At 40.7% G+C, this 21,794-nt stretch overlaps 1 protein-coding gene across 6 annotated transcripts in view; it reads left to right on the top strand.

Moving 5' to 3' along the window:
• Window positions 1–21,794, top strand: part of ABI3 (ABI family member 3) — a 46,706-nt gene that overhangs the window by 9,585 nt on the left and 15,327 nt on the right. For 2 of the 6 annotated variants that reach the window (XM_081346333.1, XM_081346330.1), the window contains exons 1-3: window positions 14,992–15,222; window positions 17,316–17,483; window positions 21,534–21,710. In XM_081346333.1, the coding sequence (XP_081202459.1) occupies window positions 15,106–15,222; window positions 17,316–17,483; window positions 21,534–21,710 (462 nt within the window). In that variant the 5' untranslated portion in view covers window positions 14,992–15,105. Of the gene's footprint in view, window positions 1–3,467; window positions 3,557–14,991; window positions 15,223–17,315; window positions 17,484–21,533; window positions 21,711–21,794 lie in introns of those variants that run through there. The other 4 variants (XM_081346331.1, XM_081346334.1, XM_081346332.1 and 1 more) reach the window with 4 other exon arrangements.

Genomic DNA, 21,794 nt, shown 5'->3' with positions numbered 1-21,794 from the left:
CTGAAACAGCAAGGCTGGTTCGCAGCTAATTATGTGCAGGAATTCCAGTGGGTGGCCGGCAGGTTGCAGTCTTGGCTGGAATGCATTTTGGTCCACCAGTTCTGGGCTGGTGTGGACCGTGACCTGCACCAGGCGGGTGTCTATCATGATATCCCAAGCAGGTTACAAGACTGGTTTTGAGTGGTGATGGACCTGGATGCAGGGCTGCAGGAATTCCGGACAAAGGGGAATGGCCTATAAGGGCTGCGTAGGGTCATGGAGAAACTGAGGGGCAAAGGCTGGATAGCCCAGGGCCCCAGCCGGGTGCCTCCATGGATACTTCTTGCCCATTGTTTAGATGCTTCCATTGCAATCAGCCAGGACTTTGGGCTGCAGAGTGTCCACTTCCCATTCCATGGGGGGACCTAGGAACTCCTAGGAGAGCTGGAGCCACACCTAAGAAGACCTAAGAGAAGATTGATTAATAGTAAAAAGGGAAGAGTTAATTCACGTGAAGTTGGTGCAGAAGCGGCAGAAATGGCATGCAGAAGGAAGTGAATGTTTGAGAAGGAGGAATTAAAGAATGTGTTTAGTTGTTTTTTGAAAGCTTATGAATGTGGGACGTACACAGTGGCTGGACAGGTTGTGACATCTAGTGGTGAGGCCATTTCGATACAGGCCTCAGCTCTGTAAAACTTGCTTTGAAATGATGTATGGGAGTTGCATGAAGGTTCAAGTTCCATCTTCCCCTCTCCAATGGTAAGCCCAGCAGCTGGATGGCCTAACTTCAACCTGCCTTGCCTGTTGAACTGTTTCCATCTAACTAGAAGGAAAACTTCAATGGATTGGACTAACCTGGAAATCACATTTCTAGTATCTGGACTGTGTATTGCTATATTTTTCTTACTTTGTTGCTGCTTTTCCCCCCACATCTTCTTCAGATCATGGGCCCAATAATTAAAGCAACAAAAGGGAGTTGTGTTTATAACAAGACTATGTATTCCACTTGCAAAGTGGAGGATAGGAATCATTTTTATGATCTTGTCAATACAGTAAAGCCCTACCAACAACTTCAAATCTGGACATATGGAGAGACACACAGACAATACCTTTTGGAAAGAATAACATGAGACTTATGGATAGTGCCAGAGTCTCCTTTGATGAGTGTAAACCTATTGACTATAATCAAGCTAAATGGACTAAGTGTGGAAACAGGCCTACTTATTTCACACAAAATAAGCTTATACATCCTACCCAACCTGGCACAATTGAAGGAAATTCAATGTAATTAAAGGAGTTAGCACTTCTCAGTGCAACGCTGATTCCTGCAACCCGGTGTGCTTCAAGGTAACCAGACCAGCGGACTTCTCAGCATCATTTGGACTAGTTATCGATGGAACCAGACACAAATATGGCTTCAAGTTGACACTATTATGCCACCATCCCAGAAACATTTTTGAGTTTTTCACTCTTTTTATGATGAACTGGAAACCACAATTGAGATTCCCTCAGTATCACAGAACCTTTTTATTGATCTGGCCCAGAAGAATTGCTTCATCTCTAAATGTGACTGTTACATGTGTGGGGGTACTAACATGGGTGAACAATAGCCTTGGGAACCATGTGAGATAAATTTTACTGCTCTGACTAGTCAAAATCTCACTTGAAAAGCCACCAATCAACTCAATTTGTGGACTCTGACCACTTCCATAGTGGGGGAAAAAACCAGGTTTTGGTAAAGCCCTTGGGGAGACTTAGGTGTGAACATCTCTTGTAGGTGATTACCTCAGCATCCTTTTGGTGGATTACCACTGATTTGGCCCAACCCCCAAATCCCCTGGCAAACATTCCCCAGCTGTCTACCTTATTGACCAGTCTAACAGAGGCAACCCTCACTTTGACCATCCCCATGAACCTGTTATTTGGGCAGAAGATGGAATGTATGGTTATAGGACTCTTGTTTAACAGAATTATTAGACTGCAAACTGTATTAGAAATAAATACAAATGAAGGGCATTTAGAATAACATAATGCTGTTTTGCTTCTCTATACTACACTTATGTAGGAACCCCCATTAGCCCAAGATGAGAAGCACACGTACAGAGAGATAAAGAAAATTGATTGGTTAAAATAACACTACAAAAGAAAGTTTTGTGAAAACAAGGGGTGTGTGGCTTTCCTTTTACATGCTGCTGCCTGGGTGTGGAGGAAATACACCCAGCTTCTTCAGAAATCTGGACAGCTGCCATGGACACAAGCTGGTTTGGAGGGATCTTTGGTGATTGGCAAATGGAAATTTTTCTGGTTATGTTAGCTTTTGGAGGTCTTCTGATTTTGCCATATTTGATTCCTGTTATCCAAAGAACAGTTACTTCTACCATCTCAGGGATGACGGTCATAGCATCCTCTGTAAGTAGTGATAAACCCCATAAGACAGTCAAGGTTCTGACTATCACCACAGTAACTGTTACATATTGAATGTTAAACTAATTAAACACCTCACACGTTCGTGAGGGAAACACGGGTTCATTCTCCTCACACATTCGTGAGGAAGACACGGCAGCCCGTTGACAGCTGTCAAAAGGGCTGCCAAACTGCCGCGCAGGTGCAGTTCACTGACAGCTGTCAAAGTTGCCTGGGCCGCGCATGCGCAGAACATCCGGAGCTGTCAAAGCTGCCAGCTGGCCACAGCAACAGCTCGTTGACAGCCGCGGCTGCCACAGCTGATCTCGCCTGATTGGCTGCCGCCGCGTGGCGGGAGAACACCGCCAGCTGATTGGTTTTTTGTTGCAGAAGTTGTGTATAAATAAGAGGGAATCCCGGCGGTGCCTCGCCCCGGGACCCGAGTCCAAAATAAATCGTTAACTGTGCCTGCTGCCTCCTGGTCTTCCTTTGACAACAATCCAGTAACAAAGAAATATACGGCATTGGTCACCAAGTAACAGAAAGCATTCTGTTACAAAATTAAAAAGGGAGGAATGAAGGGTTCTGTAACCGGAACAAAAAGAAATTGTTTACCCTAACTATTGCTATCTCACTTTTGTAATCAGCGTTTGCATCACAGACAAATTTCATCCGAGCGTGGGAAACATGTACATGGATGAATGTACTGATGGAGGGAATAAGGGAGCGTACAGGAACGATGTCTTCCTTATGATGTAATAGCTCTGTTGTCTGATTTTCGTTGGCTAACAAAGTTTATAAGGCAATGCTACTAACTAAGGTGTGGCCCTTCTGGACACAACTCTGTCAGTGTTCCAGATTGTTTGCCATCCAGCTGTTTTATTTGATCAAATAAAGCACTGTTTCCTCAAGAAACCTCCATTTGAGTTGCCTGATTAAGCTTTTAATAGCATTTCAAATTTAAGGGCCAGTGACCTTACATCTTCTCTCTCTTTCTCCGCGTGTTTTTTTTCCTCTCCCGCCAAAACCTGTTCCTTTTACAGTTTCTCCTCTCTCTGCCTCTTCTTCCTCATTTTCTCTTCCAGGTGTACCAGGAGCTCCAACCAGCATGAAGCCATGCGTGTAGATCCTGGGGCTTCTGGAGAGTCCTGCAGATCCAGCTGGTCTCCTCCAGGTCTGTGTGGTGCTGTTTTAGTTGGTTCCCTCACCCGTTATACTTGGTATGGGTCACATATCACCTGCCAGGTGCTAAAATACCACCTGTGGTACGCGTACCACCGATTGAAAAGCCCTGCTTTATAGCAGTGCTTCCCAAACCTTTTCCTTTACTAATCAAAACCACTTATTGGAAAGGCAGAATTTAAATGTTCCTGTTTGATTGAGGAAAGAGCTTGACTATTGTTACCCAAAGAAAAACCACATTTAGTCAATCTTGATGCCTGCTTTAAAGCACATATTTTAACTCTTTCTAGAATTAAAGAAAACTTTCCAAACACTGAAAATAATTTATCAGTGGAACAGTTTGAATCCCAAAATTGCTTCATCACTAGAGGTTTTTGAGATTGGACAGCCGTTTGTCTGAAATGGTGTCTTGTCTCCTATCTGAGCAGGGGGTTGGACTAGAAAACCTCCAAGGTCCCTTCCAAGCCTATTATTCTTTGTTCTGTCATTAAATCTACATGTTCGCTTTTCTGCATCCACTCCACTAAGATCAGAGCATCTTTATTGAGAAGCATTGTATCTTCTACTTTGCCTCAGATTCATAGACGTAGAGTATATCCTTCTTTCATTTATATAGTTAATTCTTGTAATTTACTACTTATTCCTCTTATAGTCATATTCAGGATGGTCATATTCAGATGGATATGGACTCTTAGATATTGATTTCTGTTGCCATATCATTGCTTTGGTCAATCAAGGCCTTCACATAACGCTTTTAATAAAATAAAAAAGCTATACTTTAAATTACTAAGATTAGTTGTAACTGTGTCGGATGCAACATTTCCTGTCAACAAAAAGGACACATCCATTCAGTGGAACATTTGGGGCAATATGTCAAAAACGTAACAAGAGCCCAGTTTTGACTCAAGTATGTTCACATTATTCTATGCAACGTAGACTGTTTAACCTAAGTCTGCATCCCTCCCATGTGTGAGTACAATACAGTATGTTTCCAGGAAGTAAACATACAGAATTTTTTCAAAGTAAAGCTGCACTAAATGTTACTGGTAGTCCTTGACTTATGACTACAACGGTGCCCAGAGGTTTTGTTGTAATTCATTATGCTCATAAGTTGAGGCACCACAGACTCAATTTTGCAACCATTTTGAGATAGTTATAAAATGAGTCACTGCAATCCTTAAGAAAATCAATAGTTAAGCAAATCCAGCATATCCAATTGGCATTTTTTGCCAGAAGCCAGCAAAAACACCAAAAACAGACAAAAAACACATGGCAAATCACAGTCATGTGACTGGGATGCTGCAACTGGTTCTAAATGTGAGTCAGTTACCAAGCACCCAAAATTCTATCACATGATCATGGGTGCCTGTGTATGTGTGGCAGTTGTAATTTCAAGGACAGGTGGTAAGTTGATTTTTGTTTTTTAAAAAAAGAGTCTATTGTAACTTTGAATAGTCATTAAGTGACCAGTCATAACTCCAGAACTAAGGGTAGTTTCGGTGTAATCAATTCAAACTTTTCATCTTCAAAAATGAAGTTTCATGCTAACATGAAACAGAAAGCAGATGAGCAGGTACAGTAAATACAATGGCTGAAGCTACAAAGCAAGAACTAATGATTATCGGGCAAGATATATAAATGTGGAACAGATACCTCTGACCCTCAAGGCAGGAATGGAATGGCCAGTGACTTGAATAATGTGTGTGTACGTATGTGAAAGAAAACTCCAAGATTTAAATCTGAGAACAGATATACACATTTAGAGAATTCTATATACTTGTGCGCTGAAGAGTGTATGTATGAAGTCGGCATATACACATTGTAGAAAAACAAGAATCCAACCAAATATGTACGTGTGTATATTCTCATATTTGTGCAATAGACAGCCTTGCTGCATTTATATGTCCTATTTTTGTCTACAGTAAATAAACCCATCTAGCCATCCTGAGTCTATGAAGAGTCTGCTGTTACTGAATGTGGGGAGAGGGAGTTTCTGGAGATATTTATAGCAATGCCTAATTTGAAGTCTGACCAAGATCCCTCTTCTTTTAAGTTTGCAAATTATGCTTTTTTAATCATTCAGAAATCATTCCTTTTCTCAGAAGCTATAGTTAATAGACTTGGTTGACTCTGGCCAAAGCTAATTTGAGGTTTGTTGTTAAAAACAAATAATGAATTCTCTGCCTTCACAACTCTTCTATTTATGCTTAGACTACCGAAACAGTAGAAGCCTCTATATATGGTGATAGTGTATATATAAAAAGTCAAGATGGCAATTGACACCATATAATTAAAACTTTACAATGTATGTCTGCATTGAAATTAGCAGGATTTTGTTGTTGTTGTTGTTAGTTGCGAAGTTGTGTCTGACCCATTGCGACCCCATGGACAATGTTCCTCCAGGCCTTCGTGTCCTCTACCATCTTCTGGAGTCCATTTAAGCTCACACCTACTGCTTCAGTGACTCCATCCAGCCACCTCATTCTCTTTCATCCCCTTCTTCTCTTGCCCTCAACCTTTCCCAGCATTAGGCTCTTCTCCAGTGAGTCCTTCCTTCTCATTAGGTGGCCAAAGTATTTTGAGTTTTAGCTTTAGGATCTGGCCTTCTAAAGAGCAGTCAGGGTTGATCTCCTCTAGGACTGACAGGTTTGATCACCTTGCAGTCCAAGGGACTCGCAGGAGTCTTCTCCAGCACCATAGTTCAAAGGCCTCAATTCTTTGGCGCTTAGCCTTTCTTATGGTCCAACTTTCACAGCCATATATTGCAGATGGGAAAACCATGGCCTTGACTATATGCACTTTTGTTGGCAGAGTGATTGCTCTGCTTTTTAGTATGCTGTCTAGATTTGCCATAGCTTTCCTCCCCAGGAGCAAGTGGTCTTTTAATTTCTTGGCTGCAGTATGTAGTAATAGTAGGGTTTAAATGTGCCTAATTTAAATTTCATTAGCTTTAATGAGCCTACCCTCGATACAGAATCTGTATTCAAGTTATCTATTTTATCCAAGTCTACTCTAACTAAACTTATATCCAGTGGCCTCTTTCTAAAATCCTTCTTCCAAACCTACCATAGTGGTAAGATAAAGGATTTTGACTTATTAGTAATTGATCTTAGAATATAGACACATTACATTACCAATGATTTGTAAATGTTAACAACAGGAAAAGCAATAATTGCAATAACAGTGTTTATTTACAGCCTGCCTTTTAACGAAGTGCATAACAACTAATTAAACAGACAATTAAAAAAGCAAATGTCAAAGACAATGTACAAATCTTTACATAATAGAATCACAAATTATAACAACATATTAAAAATTAATTTACTCACCAGAACACAAAGACCAATTGAAAATGATGTCTTGTACCCTACTAAAATTGCCAAAAGAGAAATTCAATTAGATAAAAATCCATAAAACAATTTTGTTGTTGTTGTTAGTTGCGAAGTCGTGTCTGACCCATCGTGACCCCATGGACAATGTTCCTCCAGGCCTTCCTGTCCTCTACCATCTTCTGGAGTCCATTTAAGCTCACGCCTACTGCTTCAGTGACTCCATCCAGCCACCTCATTCTCTGTCGTCCCATTCTTCTCTTGCCCTCAATCTTTCCCAGCATTAGGCTCTTCTCCAGTGAGTCCTTCCTTCTCATTAGGTGGCCGAAGTAAATGAGTTTCAACTTCAGGATCTGGCCTTCTAAAGAGCAGTCAGGGTTGATCTACTCTAGGACTGATCGGTTTGATCACCCTGCAGTCCAAGGGACTCGCAGGAGTCTTCTCCAGCACCATAGTTGAGAGCCTTGGTGGAGCAGTGGGCTAATGCCTCCTTAAGTAACACCAGCTGCCTGCAATTATTGCAGGTTTGCATCCCACCAGGCTCAAAGTTGACTCAGCCTTCCATCCTTCCGAGGTAGGTAAAATGAGGACCCAGATTGTTGGGGGCAATAAGCTGACTTTGTAATAATGCCTCTTGGGGTGGCCCAAAAGCTCTAATAAGCAGGCATATACATAGAATGAAGGCTATTGCTAAGCACATTTGATTTGTGCTTAGATTGTAAGCCGCCCTGAGTCTTCGGAGAAGGGCGGGATATAAATGGGATTAAAAAAAAAATCCCCTTCATGGATTACTGCCTTGTCGTGGCGAAGGGGCTTGCGTAATTCAATGAAGCTATGAGCTATGCCGTGCAGGGCCACCCAAGACGGACAGGTCATAGCAGAGAGTTCTGACAAAACGTGATCCACTGGAGAAGGAAATGGCAAACCACTCCAGTATCTTTGCCATGAAAACCCTATGGACAGTACCAAAAGGCAAAACGATATGACGCTGGAAGATGAGCCCCTCAGGTCGGAAGGCGTCCAATATGCTACTGGGGAAGAGCAGAGGGCTAGTACTAGTAGCGCCAGAAAGAATGAAGCGACTGGGCCAAAGCCGAAAGGACGCTCAGCTGTGGATATGTCTGGTGGTGAAAGGAAAGTCCGATGCTGTAAAGATTTTTTCTCCATAGGAACCTGGAATGTAAGATCCATGAATCAAGGAAAACTGGACGTGGTCAAACAAGAGATGACAAGACTGAACATTGACATCTTAGGTATCAGCGAACTAAAATGGACAGGAATGGGTGAATTTAATTCAGATGACCATCAGGTATACTACTGTGGGCAAGAATCCTTCAGAAGAAATGGAGTAGCCTTCATAGTCAATAAAAGAGTAGGAAAAGCAATACTGGGATACAATCCTCAAAATGACAGAATGATCTCAGTTCGAATCCAAGGCAAACCATTCAATATCACAGTAGTCCAGGTCTATGCCCCAACCACCAGTGCTGAAGAGGATGAAATTGACCAGTTCTATGAAGCACTACAGCACCTTATAGAACTAACACCAAAAAATGATGTTCTTATCATCATGGGGGATTGGAATGCTAAAGTAGGAAGCCAAAAGATAACTGGAATAACAGGCAAGTTTGGCCTTGGAGTGCAAAATGAAGCAGGGCACAGGCTGATAGAATTCTGTCAAGAGAATACGATGGTCATAGCAAACACTCTTTTCCAACAACCCAAGAGACGGCTTTACACATGGACATCACCAGACGGTCAACACAGAAATCAGATTGACTATATGCTCTGCAGCCAAAGATGGAGAAGCTCTATACAGTCAGTAAAAACAAGACCAGGAGCTGACTGTGGCTCAGACCATGAGCTTCTCCTTGCAAAGTTTAGGCTTAAACTGAAGAAAGTAGGGAAAAGCACTAGGCCACTCAGGTATGAATTAAATCATATCCCTGTTGAATATACAGTAGAGGTGACAAATAGATTTAAGGAATTAGATCTGATAGACAGAGTGCCTGAAGAACTATGGACAGAGGTTCGTGACATTGTACAACAGGTAGCAACCAAAACCATCCCAAAGAAAAAGAAATGCAAGAAAGCAAAATGGCTGTCTGAGGAAGCTTTGCAAATAGCTGAGGAAAGGAGGGAAGCGAAAGGCAAGGGAGAAAAAGAAAGATACACCCAATTGAATGCAGAATTCCAGAGAATAGCTAGAAGAGATAAGAATGCCTTCTTAAATGAACAGTGCAAAGAAATAGAATAAAATAATAGAATAGGGAGGACCAGAGATCTTTTCAAGAAAATTGGAGAAATGAAGGGAACGTTTAATGCAAAAATGGGCATGATAAAGGACCAAAATGGCAGGGACCTAACAGAGGCAGAAGAGATTAAGAAGAGGTGGCAAAATTACACAGAAGAACTATACAAGAATGAGCTTAACGTCCCTGATAATCACAATGAGGTGGTCACTGACCTCGAGCCAGACATCCTAGAATGTGAAGTGAAGTGGGCCTTAGAAAAGCTGAGCAACAACAAAGCTAGTGGAAGTGACAGTATTCCAGCTGAGCTATTCAAAATCTTAAAAGACGATGCAGTAAAAGTGCTACACTCAATTTGCCAGCAAATTTGGAAAACTCAACAATGGCCACAGGATTGGAAAAGATCAGTTTACATTCCAATTCCAAAGAAAGGCAGTGCCAAAGAATGTTCAAACTATCGCACCATTGCACTCATTTCTCATGCTAGTAAAGTCATGCTTAAAATCCTACAAGCTAGACTTCAGCAGTATGTGGATCGAGAACTACCAGAAGTGCAGGCAGGATTTCGAAGAGGCAGAGGAACTAGAGATCAAATTGCCAACATACGCTGGATCATGGAGAAAGCTAGGGAGTTCCAGAAAAATATCTACTTCTGCTTCATTGACTATGCTAAAGCCTTTGATTGTGTGGATCATAACAAACTGTGGCAAGTTCTTAAAGAGATGGGAGTACCAGACCATCTTATTTGTCTCTTGAGAAACCTATATGCGGATCAAGAAGCAACAGTGAGAACTGGACACGGAACCACTGATTGGTTCAAAATTGGGAAAGGAGTCCAGCAAGGCTGTATACTGTCGCCCTGCCTATTTAACTTATATGCAGAGCACATCATGAGAAAGGCAGGGCTAGATGAATCAAAAGTTGGAATTAAGATTGCCGGAAGAAATATCAACAACCTAAGATACGCAGATGATACCACTCTAATGGCAGAAAGTGAAGAAGAACTAAAGAGCCTCTTGTTGCGGGTGAAGAAGGAGAGTGCAAAACTTGGGTTGAAACTTAACATTAAGAAAACCAAGATCATGGCATCTGGCCCTCTCAATTCCTGGCAAATAGATGGGGAAGAAATGGAGGTAGTGACAGATTTTATTTTCCTGGGCTCCAAGATCACTGCAGATGGGGACTGTAGCCAAGAAATTAAAAGACGCTTGCTCCTGGGGAGGAAAGCCATGGCAAATCTAGACAGCACACTAAAAAGCAGAGACATCACCCTGTCAACAAAAGTGCGTATAGTCAAGGCTATGGTCTTCCCAGTTGCAATGTATGGCAGTGAAAGTTGGACCATAAGAAAGGCTGAGCGCCAAAGAATTGAGGCCTTTGAACTGTGGTGCTGGAGAAGACTCCTGCGAGTCCCTTGGACTGCAAGGCGATCAAACCGGTCAGTCCTAGAGGAGATCAACCCTGACTGCTCTTTAGAAGGCCAGATCCTGAAGCTAAAACTCAAGTACTTTGGCCACCTAATGAGAAGGAAGGACTCACTGGAGAAGAGCCTAATGCTGGGAAAGGTTGAGGGCAAGAGAAGAAGGGGATGAAAGAGAATGAGGTGGCTGGATGGAGTCACTGAAGCAGTAGGCGTGAGCTTAAATGGACTCCAGAAGATGGTAGAGGACAGGAAGGCCTGGAGGAATGTTGTCCATAGGGTCGCGATGGGTCGGACACGACTTCGCAGCTAACAACAACAAAATAAAAATAAAAAATAAATAGTTCAAAGACCTCAATTCTTTGGTGCTCAGCCTTTCTTATAGTCCAACTTTCACAGCCATACATTGCAACTGGGAAGACTATAGCCTTGACTATATGCACTTTTGTTGGCAGGGTGATGTCTCTGCTTTTTAGTGTGCTGTCTAGATTTGCCATAGCTTTCCTCCCCAGGAGCAAGCGCCTTTTAATTTCTTGGTTGCAATCCCCATCTGCAGTGATCTTGGGACCCAGGAAAATAAAATCTGTCACTACCTCCATTTCTTCTCCATCTATTTGCCAGGAATTGAGAGGGCTGGACACCATGATCTTGGTTTTCTTAATGTTACATTTCAACCCAACTTTTGCACTCTCTTTCTTCACCCGCAACAAGAGGCTCTTTAGTTCCTCTTCACTTTCTGCCATTAGAGTGGTATCATCTGCATATCTTAGGTTGTTGATATTTCTCCCAGCAATCTTAATTCCAACTTTTGATTCATCTACCCCTGCCTTTCTCATGATCTGAGAAAGTTAAATAGGCAGGGCGACAGTATACAGCCTTGCCAGACTCCTTTCCCAATTTTGAACCAATCAGTGGTTCCGTGTCCAGTTCTCACTGTTGCTTCTTGACCCGCATATAGGTTTCTCAAGAGACAAATAAGATGGTCTGGTACTCCCATCTCTTTAAGAACTTGCCACAGTTTGTTGTGATCCACACAATGAAAGGCTTTAGCATAGTCAATGAAGCAGAAGTAGATGTTTTTCTGGAACTCTCTAGCTTTCTCTATGATCCAGCGTATGTTGGCAATTTGATCTCTAGTTCCTCTGCCTCTTTGAAATCCTGCCTGTACTTCTGGTAGTTCTCGATCCACATACTGCTGGGGTCTAGCTTGTAGGATTTTAAGCATAACTTTAGTAGCATGTGAAATGAGTGCAATGGTGTGATAGTTTGAACATTCTTTGGCACTGCCTTTCTTTGGAATTCGAATGTAAACTGATCTTTTCCAATCCTGTGGCCACTGTTGAGTTTTCCAAATTGCTGGCAAATTGAGTGTAGCACTTTTACTGCATCGTCTTTTAAGATTTTGAATAGCTCAGCTGGAATACTGTCAACTCCACTAGCTTTGTTGTTGCTCAGTTTTCCTAAGGCCCACTTCACTTCACATTCTATGATGTCTGGCTCGAGGTCAGTGACCACCTCATCGTGGTTCTCAGGGATGTGAAGCTCATTCTTATATAGATCTTGTGTGTAATTTTGCCACCTCTTCTTAATCTCTTCTGCCTCTGCTAGGTCCCTGCCATTTTGGTCCTTTATCATGCCCATTTTTGCATGAAACGTTCCCTTCATCTCTCTAATTTTTTTGAAGATATCTCTGGTCCTCCCTATTCTATTGTTTTCTATTATTTCTTTGCAGTGTTCATTTAAGAAGGCATTCTTATCTCTTCTAGCTATTCTCTGGAATTCTGCATTCAATTGGGTGTATCTTTTTCTCCCTTGCATTTCACTTCCCTCCTTTCCTCAGCTATTTGCAAAGCTTCCTCAGACAGCCATTTTGCTTTTTTGCATTTCTTTTTCTTTGGGATGGTTTTAGTTGCTACCTCTTGTATAATGTTGCGAACCTCTGTCCATAGTTCTTCAGGCACTCTGTCTATCTGATCTAATTCCTTAAATCTATTTGTCACCTCTACTGTATATTCATCAGGGATATGATTTAGTTCTTACCTGAGTGGCCTAGTGCTTTTCCCTACTTTCTTCAGTTTAAGCCTAAATTTTGCAACGAGAAGCTCATGGTCTGAGCCACAGTCAGCTCCTGGTCTTGTTTTTACCGACTGTATAGAGCTTCTCCATCTTTGGCTGCAGAGCACATAGTCAATCTGATTTCTGTGCTGACTGTCTGGTGATGTCCATGTGTAGAACCATCTCTTGGGTTGTTGGAAAAGAGTGTTTGCTATGACCATCATATTCTCTTGACAAAATTCTATCAGCCTGTGCCCTGCTTCATTTTGTATTCCAAGGCCAAACTTGCCTGTTATTCCGGTTATCTTTTGGCTTCCTACTTTAGCATGCCAATCCCCCATGATGATAAGGACATCATTTTTTGGTGTTAGTTCTATAAGGTGCTGTAGGGCTTCATAGAACCGGTCAATTTCATCCTCTTCAGCACTGGTGGTTGGGGCATAGACTTGGACTACTATAATATTGAATTGTTTGCCTTGGATTCGAACTGAGATCATTCTGTCATTTTGAGGATTGTATCCCAGTGTTGCTTTTCCTACTCCTTTATTGACTATGAAGGCTACTTCATTTCTTCTGAGGGATTCTTGCCCACAGTAGTATACCTGATGGTCATCTGAATTAAATTCATCCATTCCTGTTCATTTTAGTTCGCTGATTCCTAAGATGTCGATGTTCAGTCTTGTCATCTCTTGTTTGACCACGTCCAGCTTGCCTTGATTCATGGATTTTACATTCCAGGTTCCCATGGAGAAAAAATCTTTACAGCATCGGACTTTCCTTTCACCACCAGATACATCCACAGCTGAGCGTCCTTTCAGCTTTGGCTCAGTCGCTTCATTCTTTCTGGCGCTACTAGTACTAGCCCTCTGCTCTTCCCCAGTAGCATATTGGACGCCTTCCGACCTGAGGGGCTCATCTTCCAGCATCATATCTTTTTGCCTTTTGGAACTGTCCATGGGGTTTTCATGGCAAAGATACTGGAGTGGGTTGCCATTTCCTTCTCCAGTGGATCACGTTTTGTCAGAACTCTCTGCTATGACCTGTCTGTCTTGGGTGGCCCTGCATGGCATAGCTCATAGCTTCATTGAGTTGCGCAAGCCCCTTCGCCACGACAAGGCAGTAATCCATGAAGGAGATAAAACAATAACATGGAAAAATAAAATACAATCCTTGCTAAGAATCATATTTTACAGCATCACTCACTCATAAATGTCCACTTTTTTTACTATACCTGTACTGATGTATTTCTAAACCTTTCTTAAATATATTAAACATTGTTAGGATACTCATTCCACATTTTGGTGACCATGTCCCAAAAAGCTTTTAAAGCTGAAGATATTAAGAGGGTAGATGACATAGCCCAAAATAACGGTGAGGTTGCAAAACCTACCCAGGAAGATGGAACTGAGAGGGAGAATATAAGGAAAGGTAAAATGGAGTCTTGCATTGCATGGTTCTAAAGACCAAAATCAGATGTTCATACAGGTACGACCACAGTTGAGCACAAAATTTCTGTTGCTAAGTGAGATATTTTTTAAGTGAATTTTGCCCCATTTTACAACCTTTCTTGCTACATTTGTTAAGTAAATCTCTTCAGTTGTTAATTTAGTTAAGTGAATCTCTCTTCCCTATGGACTTTTTACTTGTCAGAAGGTCACGGAAGGTGACAACATAACCCTGGCATACTGCAACTGTCATAAATATGAGTCAGTTGTCAAGCCTGTGAATTTTGATCACACGCCCACGGGAATGCTGCAACAGTCATAAGTGTGAAAAATGGTCGTAAATCAATTTTAGTGCTATTGTAACTTTGAATGGTCACTAAACAAACTGTTGTAACTTGAGGACTACCTGCATTGGATCCTTAGTCTTAGATGGAGCCACTGAAAGAAACTACAGTGCTTAAAGGTATGGGAAAATTGAAGAATATCCAAAAGAGGGACCAGGATCCAGATCAAGGGGGACAGAGCCAAAGAGGGAAGACTTGCTATGAACTACCAGCAACTTTCCAAATATAAATAAAACAACAGTGGACTTTCTGAGTTTGCTTGAAATATGTATTGTGAATAATATGGAAAGAGTTGATCTTTCAGGGACTGTTGTAAGAAAAGTCAGTAAAACAAGCATTGGTCTAAAAATACATGGTTTCCTCTCTTATCAACTCTGCCAATTCTGCCCTCCCAACATTTTCTCAGTTCATTATCATAACTTTTCTACTCATTGAGTAGATTTTCAAAATCTCAAGAAGGAAGCTAGTTCTGCTTCAGAGATGGATAAGTGGCACCTTTTTTTTGCATCTTTTACAATAAATCTCCAGATATCAGCAGGATATTTGTCTTGGTGAGCAAAAGGGGTGGGATCAGCATTGTCACTGGAGGCAAATCAAGTATAAAATAGTTTCCAGCCAGACTGTTCGAAACTTCTCTGCTGAAACAGTGTCTGCTATAAGAAGGAAGTGGTGAATCCGGCACAATTAAGTGGCGACATGTCTGAGTTTCAGCAGCTGATGCAGGACTCCATACCGTCTGCAAGAGATGTTCTACAACAGAACTATAGCAACCTCCTCAAAGTGGCAGATTATTGTGACAGCAACTATGAGCAGGTGAGTTTCAGTGGGGGAAAAGTTAAGGACAGCCTAGCTTGAGCTAGCATAGAGAGAAACAGTGGAGTACCCTCGCTTCAGCAATGCAGTATCTGGACTAGGCTCTCAGGCAGCTGAATATATGTGCAGCTGCCAGGGAAAGGTAGCACCTGCATTAGCTATAACATTGCAGAACTTGCTGAAGAATATCTTGAATCTAAATGGGAACAGGTCAATGCGGAGTTGAGACTTTCGATACTCTCTGCTGTTAGTATAAATTGAGGAGCCTGGTGGCAATGGAGGAGGAACTGAAAACACCTAAAGCAAGAGTGAGAAAATTGTATTTCTACTGCCTTCTTTCTGCAACTGATATAGTTTCCAAAATTGCAATTCAAAGTTGCACTGCCAAATTGGGTGACAAATCACAAATTTCAGCAATGCAACATTCTTTTTTTTTTAAAAAAAAATAAAGATTGAGATGGGTGTATTTATGTATTTATTTTGCTTTTTTTTCCTGCCCCATCCCAAAACTATATAAAAGTTTGGGTATTGCCCCATTTGGCAATATCACTGTATTATTGCCATATCTATTACAATTAAAAGATTTTCATTCTAGTCTGCTCCAAGCTAATGGATTCCAAGTTGGAGAAAGGTGTTATGGATAATATTGAAATAGTTTGCTCAAAGATCTAGTCTGATAGAAAGGAACTTCCTGTGGACTATAAATCCATAAAGTAGAGCTAAGCATAAATTGTATTTTGACATTCTCTACCTGTTTGTAGCCAAAGAAATTGTATATAAGAGGGGGAAAGAAATTTCCCAAGCATTTCTCAAAAACAGAACTTTTTCTCTTAGCAGTAATAGTAACATTGATACTGCAAGTTTCCATGGGAGCAGTTGTCTCCTGATGTCTTCCCTTCACATTTAATTGAAATATGGGAAGTCAGGAGGCCTGCAAACTGATGGAGAGATGATGATACAAACAAAGACAATGCTCTGGCCATGATATGTAACTAATGTTGTGAGGCTGATCTGGCTGAAACATCCGTCACCACATTGATCACCAGGGGTATCTCTTTCTTTTCTCACCACCACTCCATGTGTGTCCTTCCTAAAGCTGAATGCTCAGTAGAAGCAACAATCCCAGATAGGAGTGTACTGATCTTCAGTCAACTGTATATAGTACAATACTATATTTGCTAGAGTACAGTATATGTAAGATCATAGTGTACTCTACTGCATCTTCAGTTAGTCACAATGATGCCACTGTCGTGACACAGTGCAATATTTTGGCATCAATATTGTGTCATGATGCATGACACAAACCTTTCATATCTGCTTGCAATATTAAAGACATGTATGAAAGGGAAGTAGTCAGTATCATTCATCACTTCCCCTCTACTTGACCCCTCTGTGGAGACTGGACATGTTGTGGATCGAGGTGATCATGCAAATCCCTAAAAGTTCTTATTTGTAATAATGCAAATAACATAGAAAACATATGCAGTGTGTCATATGAACATAGGAATTATATTTTATTAAGTCAGGTTAGAATTTAGTGTTTGTGTGAGCCAGCTACTCTATTGTAGTGGCTGGAAATAACTGCTCTTCTTAGATTAGGAGTACTATCACAGAGAATAGAAGAAAAGCTTATTATTTTTCCAGGCAATATGACAATTTAATATATTTGATAGACAGAAGAATACATGTTGATTGAAGCCTGGGAGTCATTAAATAATGAATAGTATTACACCAATGAGAATGCTTTCTAATGATGATTATGGTTTAAAGCCTCCCCCAGCCTTGTGACTTCCAAATGGACTATAACTGTCATCATTTCTATCCAACTTAATGGATGGGATCTGCAGCCTGGGGCTATAGGAACCCTACTCCAGCTCCTCTAAGAAAACTAGGCTGGGGTATGTTGGAGACATAGATTTCCCTGGCTTAATATAAATTAAAACCTGGATCATCCAGTTAAAGTTATGCCCTCCCTTCCTGAATACCTGCCATATGAGGAGTAATCAGCAGGAATTCAGTTTTATGTGCTTCAATTGTTCTGATTTCTTGCATAATTGTCTTTCATCCTCTTTATGGTCTTTTTTAACTTATAGGCACAAGACAAACGAAAAGCCCTAAAGGAAACCATGGCTTTCACAGTTCAGTCATTAGCCAGTGTGACCTATCAAATCAATAGCCTAGCTAGAAACATCCTCAAAATATTTGACTTGCAGACCACCCATCTCCAACAAGTGGAAGCCAATGTTTGTTCCATTGAACAGGTGAGCAAGAATCCTGCTTCAGCAGACACTATGAAGACACCATGTGGAAGATATTGGGGCTAGATTGTGGTTTTTTTTGAAATTCTGAACATTTTTCCTGTTGTTAACTTCCGTGGTTGGCATGAGAAGTCTTGTATGCATCTATTGATTCCTCCTTCAACCTCTTCCTATATTGTTAGCTTACTAACATCCAAGCTTGCAGCATTCAAGGTAAACCCCCAATCTCTCTTTTTGTAAGTATCTTTGGTGGCGTTGTTGAGAAATACCACAGCTGGAGGCTTTGACAAGCTGTTCAGTATCTCAGTTCAGTATCTTCCAAGTTCAGTCTGGTACTTCAGTCTGGTATTTTCAGAGCTCATTTTCCCCCCATCCATTTAACTGTCTAATGTGCTTGGCAAAATAACAAGCAAAGTTATCCTAGCGAAGCAACCAACTCAAATCCTTACATATTATACATGGGTATTGTAAATATTTATAGTAAACATGAATGTCCAATGGTTCAAATCACATGTAATGTAAATGAGAGGCAATTGTAAGATTAACATGTTTTCTATAGCTCCCGGGCAGGTTTTTTGTGATTGGCCTTGTGATAATTGTTTGCATGCCATTTAATTGTATGGTTATTTCCCCAACATAAGCGGTTTGTTTCTTATTGTTGGATTGTTTTTCATGTTTTCTGAGATGGGAAGTTGGTGAATATATGGAGAGCCATTGTCTACTTTTTTTCAGGGAATTTCCTTACCCTCTGAGTCACTGTTAATCTCACAAAGCAGTCCCATCCCTGGATTCTAAACTTTTTTGAATCAATGGATTCTCTTCTCTCCACTTCTTACTGAAAGTATGTGAAGATGTATGCCTGTTCCCAGCAGATATCAGATCCCTCTTCCTGTTACTGGGGTGAGACTGGGGACCTGCTTGATGGTTTTCCTGTTTCCTAAGAGTAAGAACAAAAATAAAATAAAATAGAACACATGTGATCAGGAAGCATAAATGGAATGGATTAATCATCTGTACTATTTCACTTGCTTTATATTTCCAAAACATCTATACTTTTATATAACCAAGGGAGATGTGTGCATTATGTGTGTGTGTGTGCATGCATGCGTGTTTGTCGGGAGAGAATAACTTTAATGGTCAAACTGCAGTTAGAGTTTGTTGAAACTGGGTCCCAAAATTTGCTTTGCAAAAATTGTGCAGGAATCAGATATGATTTTCTTTTACCTGCAAGTCTCTCTTGGACAAAAAGAAAAAAAAACCTGATTTTAATTAAATTTCTGTTTAATCTATTTCAATTTTAGATTAAATTGTTTCTTCTAGATTATCATGCTCATAATCTGAGAATTGTGCATTTAGATGATGATTTGGCAGCTGCAAATATTTTCTTTCAGCAGATAGAAAATAAGTGAAATGTTGAAAAAAAAATCAAGGTTGAGGTTCAATCTAGCCTGGGATGCTTTCCTTGCTTTAGGAAGCTTCACTTCCTAATTCATATGGTGTTTCAAGAAGAACTAGACACAATGCTCTTATTTGTGCTGGCCAAATAATGTGGTGTGTAATGATAAACAATTTAGGTGTGTTTGGTTTTCTGCCAGAGAGATGTAAAGCTGGTGGTAGGAGAGGAACTATGAACCAGTGATCTCTGGTTCAAATCAGTTTAAACAGCAGAAGAGGGAAGTTTCTTTCTACCAAATGAGATCTGGTCTATCCTTCTCAGTATTGTTTTCATTGGCTATCAACAAGTAGCTGAGTTCACATATTGCACTGAACCACATTTTGCATAACACATAAAGCCGTAAGTCTTTAGTTACAAATAACAAAGGTTATTTGTAACCCAAAATGCCTAACCAAACAAAAGGTATAATGCAGGGGTCAGCAACCTGAAACAGTGAAAGAGCCACTTGGAACCGGTTCCCTCACGAAAGGAAAACTGGGAGCCGCAAAAAATTTGTGCGCATGTGTGTACATGCGCACATGCGCAGAACAGGGTTTGACTGAAGAGTGGAGCCAAGGCGAGATATGCACCTACCCTGCATATTTGAATTGATTGGTTGAAATTTTTTAGTCCCACTTTTTTTTTGGACTGCACATGGCAGAGGACTGGGAGCCGCAGGAGACGGCTGAAAGAGCCGCATGCGGCTCCAGAGCCGCGGGTTGCAGACCTGTGGTATAATGAGTCTTGCAAAGTGAGAATATGCTCAAGACCCTAGAGAGTTCCTTTCTCTGCCTTCCTCAGAAATACTTAAATCAGCCCCTAGGATGTTCTCACTGCACAGTGACTGCTTCTCAATTTCCTTGGTTTGCAGTTTGATGCAATCTCATTATTATTTTGCCTCAAATCATGAAATAATGGCCAGATTTCAGTCCTAGGTGCTGCAATCCTGTTTTCTCATTTAATTTTTTACAGCAATACCTCACATTCATGATCTCAAACAATGATAAATGTACATTCTTTCTTAGGAACTTAAGGAATAAACAGGTCAACATTCCTTCTGGTATAGCCTATTTTATAAGCCCCAGGACTGTAGGTCCCATTAGGGTTGGACAGCACTGAGATAACCAACCTCTGCCTCTCCTAAGTATTGAGTACTGAGTGGGGATCTCAGTAATTCTCAATTAATGAACTGGAATATGTACTTTGATAGGAAGGAGGGAAATAATTAAATTCAGGGCAAATAATTATATGAACTACATTGTATCAAGGTTAATGTAAATTAAATCAAATATAATCTTTGTGCTGGCTCTGCATGCTTTATTTGTTTGACTTGCTCCCAAAAGCTAAGTGCAGTTTTCCCCTGAAAATGAATGAGCATTCATCAGATTATTAATGGATCTCTCTCTCTCTCTTTTTGTGTCATTTCCAACATGCAGTTTTCTTCACAATATTTCCCAAGTGGTTTGCATTGCTTTCTTCCAAGGGCTGAGAAAGAGAGACTGGATTTAGGATTTAGGATTTATTAAATTTATATGCCGCCCTTCTCCCTAAGGACTCAGGGTGGCTCACAACAATAAAAATTAAGAGACATAAAATACAAAAATTAAAAAAAGAATTAAACAATGAATATAAGAAATATGGGACAATTAACACAATAAAAACCAAATTAAAAACCATGGTCAGTCCAGGCCCGCTTGTTGGAACAACCATGTCTTCAGGTCACGACTGGCTCAGAGTTACCGAGCATGTGTCCAAGTTGGGACTAAAACTCTTATTACACCAAACTGGTTCTCAATATTGCTTATAATTTGTAATTTTATTAGATTAATAATACAAATTAGACTAATAATATTATTAGACTAATAATCTATTGAGCTTTAAACAAAACAATGGATCCTCCACCATGCAGTCATGTCTTCTCAAAACTGATACTTTCTAAATGTGATGAGACACAATCTCCAGAGTTCCCAGACAAACTGGACTTCTGAGAGTTGTAGCTGTGTTACTGGAATTGATCAATATGGAAAGGCTGACTTAACAGTAGTAAAGGAATAGGGAAGGGAAGGGAAACAATCAAATTCAAGAATCCATTCTCTGGTTGCTGCTCTTGAAATAATCTTGCTTTGCTCATGGAATTTCACAGTAAATCGAACAAGGTCATCCTCCAGTTGTAACCTTTCCAATATAGGTTCTGCCCTTTTTTCTCCCACAAAAAAATATTATTTGAGAATGAAATGATGGGATAGCTGTCTACTCCAAAGTTGTGAAAAGCCAGCTGTGGAGCACTGTAGACGGTGTTGAGGTGGGGAGGCTGAATTTTATTGTGCTGTAGAATATTTGCACATCTTTGGGTTCTCCCCAGTCAATCCATACTGCATACTTCTCCATCCACACTTGCCAAATGTGTTCACTATTTAGGAGAAGTAGTAGTTCTGGAAGAGATAGCACCAGTATAGCACTGAATCCCAGCTGATCTAGCAATGTGGGCTTCATTCTTCCTATTACATTCCAGCTAGCTCTATTAATTAGTGAAAGTAGCTGCAATGGTTCCTGCTCCAGCTTCCCATTATGTCCTGCCACACAAGTCTCTCCCTTCTCATGATATCTTTCTGTTGCAGGTGATAGAAATGCATAAGGAGAAAGTGTCCCGCCGTGAAATTGGGATGCTTACTGTTTCCAAGACATTTCCTCCCTATCAGAAAGTCATCTATCCAAAGAACATTGAGCCTTTACAGCCCTATTACAGGAAACCACTGGACTTTAGCACGCTGGATGATATTGGCCATGGGATTAAGGTAAGAAAGGGACACTCTCCAATTAAAAAATGAGATGCTTTAGTCCTCCCCTCTGTTAAGAAAGACAATATTCCCAGGTTTGGG

The sequence above is a fragment of the Vipera berus genome (assembly GCF_964194415.1).
Source record: "Vipera berus genome assembly, chromosome: Z".
NCBI lineage: Eukaryota > Metazoa > Chordata > Lepidosauria > Squamata > Viperidae > Vipera > Vipera berus.
Note: the sequence above shows the minus strand (reverse complement) of the source record. Positions and strands in the feature narration are given on the sequence as shown.